This window comes from Triticum urartu, unplaced genomic scaffold (assembly GCF_003073215.2).
Source record: "Triticum urartu cultivar G1812 unplaced genomic scaffold, Tu2.1 TuUngrouped_contig_4044, whole genome shotgun sequence".
Taxonomy (NCBI): Eukaryota; Viridiplantae; Streptophyta; class Magnoliopsida; order Poales; family Poaceae; genus Triticum; species Triticum urartu.
Genome location: NW_024114601.1, coordinates 1 through 9,442, shown reverse-complemented (window position 1 = coordinate 9,442; position 9,442 = coordinate 1). Strand labels below are relative to the sequence as shown.

Here is a 9,442-nt window from a genome sequence, read left to right as displayed (position 1 = left end):
GCGAGCCTGCCCCGGCGGAGACTCGTGGTCGTCGGGGGAACCGCTGGTGACCGCTCTACCCCATCGGCGGCGTCCTGGTTTCCGGTCGTCGTCGATGGCACTAGAGTGTGGCGCAAGGCGGGGCCCTCATCCGGCGATATGAAGCAAGGCCAGTACCTGTGAAGAAGGCCCAGTGTCTGTGAAGCTCGCCGCCCCGTGACACTCTCACATAATAATGCGTGGGGCTGTACATGCCCCGGAGTCTCAGGGGTGCCGGCCTCAGGCCCTGGGGCTCCCTCCCACGCCCAGTGGCAGCACTTAGCTCCACGCTGGTGGGAAGACGTCCAAGACTAGACTAGGTGCCGGACGCGGCCTTTTGTTTGCTTTCGTTGCTTTCCCCTTTGGTTGCGCTTTCCCCGCTGGATTCAAGTTGGATTCGAATTTGAGATTTGCGTGTGTTCGGGGGAGGGGTGCTTAGTCTCGTTCGAGCAATTTCTCGCGTTTTGGTTACCGCATCGCCTCAGCTTCCTCCCCTCGCGAGCCCCTCGCGAGCCAGGTCAGGCCTAGCTTGCGCGCAGCCCAGACTGCCGCCGACGTGACCTCTCAGGAGGGTGTTTTACTGCAGATCCTACGAACCCAATCAGTGAACACTCGAAACACCACAACCCCCCGCGGGCTGCCTCAGGGCCAGCACGGGACAAAGGTAAACTAGCCGACCAGCGCGTCGCTTGGGCCAACCACTTGGCGTGGGCGCATGGGCAATGTAGCGTCTACTAATACGATGAACACAAGTTTTACATAAGGGGCTCCCCTCCAAAATGCTCTCACTGCAATCAGGCCAAAACCTGAGTTCTATTCATGCAGGGTAAGGAAGTAGGAGTGATGCACAATCAGTCGGATGAATCCCCCAATGAGTTCTCAAGAGCACCACCCGAGCCGTTGCTGGCGTCGCTGAACTCGCCATCGCTGTTCACGTCGCTGCCAGCGGCGTCAGGGCCGTTCATCACGCCGCCCTCGTCGGCCGCCACGATCGCGTCGTCGTTGTCTGAAGCGAAGGCCCTGATAAGAGCGTCCACATTGTCCTCCACCCAGTGCGCCAGGTCGCCTCGGACGGCCTGGGGGACTGGGGCGATGGCGGCGTCAAAATCGAAGTGGGGATCCACGTTCTGGAGGTGGCTGAAGACGCGAGAAAAGGCGCGCCCAAGAAGGCCGCGGCTCCTCTCCTCCACCAACCTGTCAGCCCTGACCGACCGCGCCTCCAGCTGCGTCACCATGTCAATGAAGAACTGAAGATTGTCAGCATAGTTGACTGCGTGCGGCTCGCCAACGGCCGCCTCGCAGATGTTGCCCAAGGCTGCGTTGGCTCTCTCCTGGAGCGTGGCAAGCATGGGGCCGTGCTCATGCTCCAGGATCCGCCGCTGACAGATCTCGTCTGCGTTCTGGCCCGCGACGACATCAGCCTCCTCCACCCGCTGGCGGAGAAGGAGCACCTCGGCCTGGGAAGCGGTCAACTCACCTTGCGCCACCTCAAGAGCGGCCCGGAAAGCGTCGGCCCGCCGCGTCACCTCCTCCAGCTTGGCCCTCAAAGCAGCAGTCCTGCCTTCAGCTTCGGCCCGGATCAACCCCAGCTTCTCGTCGAACTCATGCTCGAGGTTTAAATGCGCCATCGCCACTCGATGTCCGACCTCCTCCAGGGCGCGGGCTTCCCGTGCGGCAACATCATCCTCCGCCTGCATCACCAAGCGCTCCCTCGTCTCCAGACGCTCGTACTCACGGGTGCGTTCGGCGGCTTCCAGCGTCAGCGCCTCCTCACGCTTCTGGAGCTCTGCTGAGTCGCCGGAGGCCACCTTCATCGACGCGAGAGCTGCCTCGCGTAGCTCCACCTGCTCCTCCAGTGAGTGGCACCAGGCCAGAAGCTCCCGAGCCCGCTCCTCCGCCGCCGTTCGCCGCCGGTCAGCTTCCCGAGCCTCCTCAGCGGCCCAAGATCAGGCCTCCCGAGAAGCCACCAGCGACGCCTTGGCCTCTGCGCCGTCAAGATCGCGCTGACGGCGCGCAAGGGCGATGGCGCCCTCCAGCTTGCGCCTCTCTGCAGCCAGGCGCAGGCCCTCGGCCTCAAGGCACGCGTCTTCATCGGCAAGCTCCTCTCCAAGCAGGCTTACCGCGTTAGCCGCCCTTCGAAGGAATCCTTGGCGGAGAGCGCGACGCTCCTGAGCGCGCTCGAGCACGTCTTCCACACCATCATCTGCCCAAGCAAGCGCCGGGGGCGCAACGCAGCACTCCCCCTCTGGGCTAGGGGCTGGGGGCTGGCACCCTCGTGACGGCCAGGCACGCCGCGTCAGAAGCCCGGCCGGGGGCCAGCCCGTCCCCAGGTGAAGAGCGCAGGAAGCGCCTTAGCCAATCGCAGTCCACGACCAGGCGAGAAGCCCACGGCAGGCTGGCTATGCCACGAGAAGGCCCGCGAAGGATCGCGAGGTGCACGGGGCCACGATACACCTCGGGACAGTTCGCCTCGTCAGTCGCCCTCACCACAAGGGCTCCACTGCTTGGAGCGCTTGAGGATGGTGGAGGGGGCGAAGCCAAGAGGGACGGATCCTCATCTGTCTCCGCAAGCTCGGCTGAAAGGGGCCTGCAGAGCAAGAGTCAGTAAGAGCAACAGAAGGATCGGGAGCTGGGAAAGGAGAAGGCTTACTCATCAGTGGCGAAGTACTTCCTACGCTTCAGCAGGCGACAAGGGCAATCATTGCCCAGGGCCTCCCTTCTCTTCCGGAGGGCCTGAAAGTCCACGCGGAAGCGGCCTAAGAGTCGGGCGCAGGGATCAACCTGCGCCGGAGATGGAGCGTCAAGACGATCTGCGTCAGGGGCGCCTGCTTGACGTGCGCTGCCAATCGCCTCGCCAAGAGAAGCCGCCGGAGCCTCGGTGGCCTCGGTCGTAGGTGCAGAGGGCAGCTGCTTGTCACCCTCAGCCTCGGTGGCACGGGCTCTGATAACTGCTTCCTCATGAGCCTCGCCCGGCGCTGTCACCCCGCCGGGAGCCCCCTCGGCCTCCGGCGCCTCGTGCCTCCCTGCTCCGCCACTTGAGGAAGAGCCGCCTTGGCCGACTGGAAGGGCGGCCACCACCACCGGGTTCTCGTGAGGCCCCTGGAGGCCGGCAGGGCGTGGCCCCCACTCATCGAAGATAGGCATCTGCCTCACCAAATCGCCCCCGCTCTGGCAGAGGTACAACAAGGCCCTTCCCTGCTGGATGCTGCCAGGGTTGGGATCCCCCGTCAGGGTCAAGAGTGCCGCCCTCAGCACTTCAGGCGTCAGGTCCTCTTCCTGGAGCCTCATACGATCATCGCGCCCGCTGAAGGCCCACATCCGGCGGGAGTGGCGCTGGAGAGGAGCAACGCGGCGTAGCAGGAACTCCTTCACCACCTTGGGCGCTGTCGCGCCAAGCGACCTCAAGAACGCGAAGCGGTGCCAGACGAAGACGAGCCGGGGGCTCTCAAGCATCTCCTAGCCCCAGCCCGAATTGGGGACAACAGGCGAAGTTGGCTCCGACAGCAGGGGGCTGGGCACCCCAGCATCCACATACAGCCACCGCTCGCGGAACCCAGCTGCGGGCGGAGGGAGCTTGAAGTCAATCCCAGAGGCTGCCGTCTCAGGCGCGGCAACGAAGCTCACACACGCCCAGCATTGGGTAGGGTCAACAAGGCGCAGCGAGAAGAAGTGGCGCAGCAAGGCAACCGAAGGAAGGATGCCCATCATAGCCTCGCAAACAAAGGCGAAGACCGAAAGGAGAGCGATGGATTCAGGACCCAGATGCATCATGTGGATCTGATAATGGGAGAGCACGGCATTAAAGAAATCAGAAAAGGGAGGAACTAGACCCGCCCACAGGGCGTCGGAAAATACGGGACCTCGGTGGCTATCCTGCCGATGGAGAAGTGGACGCGGGCCAGGCCGTCGTCCTCCCGCATTCATTGAAGATGGTGGCCAGAGCCAAGCTGACCTTGCCCAAGCCCTCGGCGGGGCCGCCAATGGCGGCGGGCAAGGCGGAGACACGGGTTTCTCCCCTCTTCCCTTCTTCATCAGAGCCATGGCGATGGGAAGGGGGGGAAGGTTCGAAGATTGAGTTGAAAACAGAAACCAGAGTTCAAGCGGAGGAAGGACAGAGGGCGCTCGAGCAACCAAACAGGGGAACGACTGTGTACGACTACGGGTCCGCCTAGCATGGCGCAAGATAAGGAGGGCGTGGGGGAACAGTGCCGCCCACGTCCAACCAACCGCCACGCGGCGCCCAAGGCCGCAGGCTGTTAGGGCCCCCGGCGCTTCGCTCTTGCCCTTCCGCCTCCCTGCACGGCCAAGTCCGGGCGCGCCTTGGGCCCGGGGGCTACTGTCGGCGTTCTGGGAACGGGGGTCCCTAGACTTGCCTGCCTGCGCCTGCGGCGTGGCTCAAAGGGGGGCCCAGCGGACCCATCTTCACCAACACAAACCCAAGACCCTCGTGAGGGGCCAAGCCTTGCGGGGCAGACGACACGGAGCTTCCTCAGGCGCGGCCTCGTCAGGCTGGCTCACGAGGAGGCGGAGAGATGAAGGCCTGGTACCTCACGAGGTGCCCGTGACGCAAGCCATGACGACCGGGGGCGCCAGGCGGGTGCCAGCCCGCGCAGCGTCCTTCCTTCCTCTTTGGTGCAAAGGGGGCAAGCGCACCCGCGGAGTACCGAGGCATCAGGCAAAGGTTGCCATTTCGGTGCAACGAGACCAAGACCAGGAGGACTACGAGACGGAGGTCACCGTGGAGCCCAAGACGGCGTCATCACCAGAGCTTTGCTCAGGCGAAGACTACTTTTGTCAGGGTAGCTAGTACTAGTTGTCCCCCTTCAAATTAGCCCGCCATTGTTGGCTCCCTTCCCGCTCGATATTTGGGAAGAGGACCAGGGCCTCTATAAATAGGACCAGCCACCCACAGAGCAAAGGGGCCCGAGGGTTTGGAAGGATAGAGAAGATCAGAAAGAGAGAGAGAGAGACAGAGAGAGAGAGAGAAAGGTGACTGAGCTCCTCCCAGCAGTTCATCGCCCCAGCCAAGAGCAGACCCTCGCGAGGCTGTTCTTCCTTGTATTGTTCATCATCATCAGCCCAAGAGGCAATCCACCACACCACAAACTGGAGTAGGGTATTACACCACAATGGTGGCCCGAACAAGTATAAACCCTGTGTCTCTTGTGTTGTCCTTTCCATAGTTTAGATCCTAGCAAGGCGGGGGGGGGGGTGCAAGTAGGTAGGAGGCGAAATCTCCGCACGCACCCCAGTGTTCGAACCTAAAGGGTCTGCCGAAACCCGAAATCCGAATTGTAATTGCTTCACCAGGTCTGCGTCTAAAAAGAAAAATAGAGCTATAAACAAAGGAATATGTTTGTGCAAGTAGACGGCCGATCGGTGTCTTACCTGGAAGTTTCTCAGGTTGGGTGTAGCATATGCCGTACTCGCTGTCGATGGTTGGTATGAACAAATTGATGAGAGACTGAAATCTCGCGCTGTCAGCACTCACTTTGGCCTCAAGGTGCTCGATCAGCTCCTGATCCGTGGGATCGAACTTGACGCCAGCTAGTAGCACTGGCCAATCCTTCTTCGACTTGCATCGGTAATTCCAGTTATATGGTACTCAATGTATGATCAATCAACTGTTTTAAGTGAATGATGAAAGATTTCGACAGATAAGTGGTACTCCAAATCTGAAGTCCAGAATACCCGAACACGCCGCCGAGATTCTATTGTCACCTGACACGCAGCGTGTTGTCACGTCAATTCAATGTGTGGACATGATGAATGATTTGACCGACGTACTGTACTACTTACTAGTCGTATTTAGTGTCACAATTTATACATAGGTTTAACTAACAAGTACGCACTTGAAGCCTAACTGATATATATATATATATATGAAAAATGTTTCCTACAAGCAGTGGTAGTTACCACCACTTGCGTTTTGTATGTTGTATGTAGTATCTATCAAAACCAAGAGTAAGTATGTGTAGTATGTAGTATATAACAATGATTAGGTAGTACATATACTAATTTTTAGGTAGTATGTACCATGTTTTGAGTATGCTCTTTTTACGTACAAATATGTACGTATTTCACAAATATAACAAAAACTATGGGCTCATATGCAATTTTTTCATGTAACTTGCTTTGAAATATCTTAGATATATTATATGAACATATTTAAAATAATAAAATAGTATATATAGTACCACATAGTAGTATATGAGATATGTGGGGTAACTACCACCGGGTGGTAGGATGGATTTTCCCTATATATATATATACATATATATATATATATAGGACAACAATATTCTAATCCCAGGATTAGCATAGTTATTTGGATCACAGCAGCCCCTATATAGGTAGCGATTGGTTGTTCCCGAATCGGTGCAAAAGAAAAAAAACCACCCACCCCATCGTCCCCGTCGCCGCTCTCCCCAAATCGGGACGCCACCACCGTCACCGGGTCACGCCGCCACCACCGCCCTCCCCAGATCGCCCCACAACCACCGCCGCACTCCACGGTCACACCGCCACCGCCGCTCACTCCCCAAATTGCGCTGCCACTGCCACCTCGTGCTTCATCCTTTCTATTACACCCCTGCTCCTCGACCACCGACGGCGACGCGCATCCATCCTCCTCTGCCCCCCACGACCTTCCTTCTCTGCTGCCATGGCCTTCCTCCTCTCCCACCGCCGGCGTGAGAGCTACGCACGCCACCGCGCACTACCACCTTCCTCCTCCCGGCCGGCCTCCTGGCCCGGGCACCACTGTGCGGAGCAGTGCCACCACGCACAACCTAGTCATCACTGTCGCCCCTCTTCCTCCATGATGTTGTTGCCCTCTTCCTCCATGCTACTGCCACCTTCGATCCAGTCCCCTGCGCCTGGCAGTCTCCGCATTGAGCTACCCCGTGCACATAAACTGTTTGTGTATATACCCCAAACAAAAAGGTATGCTTTTTTGTGTCTAGGTTGTAGTCCAGAGAAGTTTTTGACAGAAGCTCAAGTGGTTGTTACTGCTGCAATTTAGAGATGTTGACGTTGATGATTATGTACACATTTTAACAGAAGTTCAAAGTTTGAATCAAAAGGGGGGAAAGAGCTCCATTTTATGAAGAAAACTGAAAAGCCATTGTCACAGGGACAATCATGAAGGTCAGATGTTGAAAAAGTCAGGTGCATGATGCATGTCTGTCCATCCCCTTACCACCTTCACCTTAGACCAAGAGATGACCTTCTTAGCTGATGATGTTGACCTTCATCATAATTTTTTCTGCCCTATCATGCGGCTGAAAATTTGACTATGTTGTTCCGTGAACAAAAACTGAAGAGTTCCAAGCTCTCTGGATGTCTCTTGAAGAGAGGTTCTCTGTGTGCAGTTGATGGAAACACTCTGCTGCTGGAATAATGAAATTAACCCCCAACTAGATCCCAACCTTTTGCTCATCCCCGACGCGTGACTACATCTAATCGAAGTTCACCTTGTTTATCTTGAGACGTCCAAGTATAATTGTTTAAAACGGTTCAGTTATGACCGCAACCGTGGGTTCAGATAAACTCAACGACTAGGATACTGCTACCTATAGCTGAACCTCGACTTGCTGCAGATGGGCTAGCTGCACTTCATGTTTACTTCAAAAGAAAGGATACATATGTGCAGTGCCTCCTGTGTGTATCAGGTAACTAATATTTCTGCAAAAAATAGTGTTTGTCTACAGCTTGTACGTACAAACACATATTTCGCCCATTTTGATACTACAAATGAATAGTTTTGTTAGTTCTACTTGTACATATTTCATACAATTTGTTTCTTTGTCTACTGGTAGCCATGCCAGATACGATGCTACCTGGGAAATTGTGATGCACCTTCGCTTGGTGCCGCCACAGGACCCAGTGCGCCTCCTGTCCTCTGCTTTTCTCTATGCGCAGCAATGTGTCTCACCCCGCCGATTGCCCCTGCTGCTGCTGGGAACAGGTAAAAATCCAGCTATTGTTTGTTCATGGCTCTAATTCAACTTTGTGCATAACTATTGTTTTGACAGTCAAATTTTTGCATGGTTTCAGAGATGTTCCATGAAATCCCACTACATCTATACGTCATCTTCCGAGATGTTCCGTGAAGTTCTACTACGGTTGTCCGTCACTATGGTCATGTGCCAGTATGGTGTGCTTGGTTCATGTGTGCCTTGAAAAGATCATGTTTACCTTGCTGGATGTTGGCCAGCTCGCTCTTTGTGTGTGTTGCTGCTGCTCTAACCGCACATGTAAGCGGCAGCTGCTTCACTCTCCGTGTATTGATTTCTCTTGCGCGCCAACGTTGCCGTCTCTCTAATTGATTCACATTTGATGCGGCGGTAAAGGGAGATATTTTGGATTCCAACTTTTCCTTGTACGTTCAAGTCAGAAGTGAAAAGTAATTGTAGCAAACTGAAAAAGAAATGTATTGTATGCATCCCCCACATGTTTGTAATAAACTAAAAAACAGAGTAGTTCAAAAAGTTTAATAAAAAAGGTTTTCCCTGTTTCTAAAAAAACATAGAATTTCAAATTTAAATAATGAAGAAGGTCAAAAAAACCTAGAAGTTCATACTAAAAAAATTGGAGACTTTGATGCTCATATACCAACAAAAAAAGGGCCACGTAGAAAATGTTAACCCTTGAAGTTCAAATTTAATAAATTGGAGAGTTCAAATAAAATGTTGTGAGTATACAAGAAAATTCCCATGGATTTCCTCGTAATAGAAAAAAGGTAACCAAAAAGTGCAAATTAAAAATTAATCATTTCAAAAAAACGGATTTCCCCATTTCTAGAAAATACCGAGAGGTTCAAATATAAAAGATGAAGAAGTTCAATATTTATTAAAAATCCAAGAAGGTCAAATTAAGAAAAACAAAAAGCATCTAAAAAATATAAAAAAGAGATTTTCTCTGTTAAAAAAATCTAGAAGTTCAAATTTTAAAAATGAAGCGGCTCAATGTTTATTAAAAAACTAGGGCTTTCCCGTTAATAAAAATAAATAAAACTAAGAAGTCCAAATTAAAAAAAGTTGGAGCTAGATGTTTACAAAAAAATAGATTTTCCCTGTCATAGAAAGAACGGAAACAAGAAGTTAAAAATGAAATAACGCGGTATTTCGATGTCTAACATTGGAAAATCTAAAATCTGCTAACGGGAAGATCATAAGAAGTTCAAAAAAAATAACACAGAAGTTCAAAAGATAACATGGCGCTTTGAAGTGGATATTTCATTGTTTCTACATAATAAACCAATAAGTTCAATTTCAAATAACAAAGAAGTTTGATGTTTCTAAAAAACCTCCAATTTTCACATTTCTAAAAAATACACAATGAAGTTCAAAATAAAAAAAAGGTAGATGTGCATTTTGAAAGAAGTCCAGATTGATAAATGCCAGAAGTTCACGTACTACAC

General features: G+C 53.1%; 1 protein-coding gene across 3 annotated transcripts; it reads left to right on the top strand.

The window, feature by feature from the left end:
- The first annotated feature begins 6,438 nt into the window (after positions 1 to 6,438).
- On the top strand, positions 6,439 to 8,546 carry LOC125527485. Of its 3 annotated transcripts, XR_007292128.1 has the most exons (4): positions 6,439 to 6,963; positions 7,081 to 7,188; positions 7,839 to 7,987; positions 8,077 to 8,546. XR_007292128.1 is itself a non-coding variant. In XM_048691994.1 (3 exons), the coding sequence occupies exons 1-3, from the start codon at positions 6,683 to 6,685 to the stop codon at positions 8,130 to 8,132; spliced, it is 477 nt and encodes a 158-aa protein (XP_048547951.1). In that variant the 5' UTR covers positions 6,439 to 6,682; the 3' UTR covers positions 8,133 to 8,546. The 3 variants fall into 3 exon arrangements, 2 of the variants coding, with proteins under 2 accessions (XP_048547951.1, XP_048547950.1); XM_048691994.1 differs by lacking the exon at positions 7,081 to 7,188 and having other exon boundaries at positions 7,848 to 7,987; XM_048691993.1 differs by lacking the exon at positions 7,081 to 7,188.
- Positions 8,547 to 9,442: the final 896 nt, after the last annotated feature.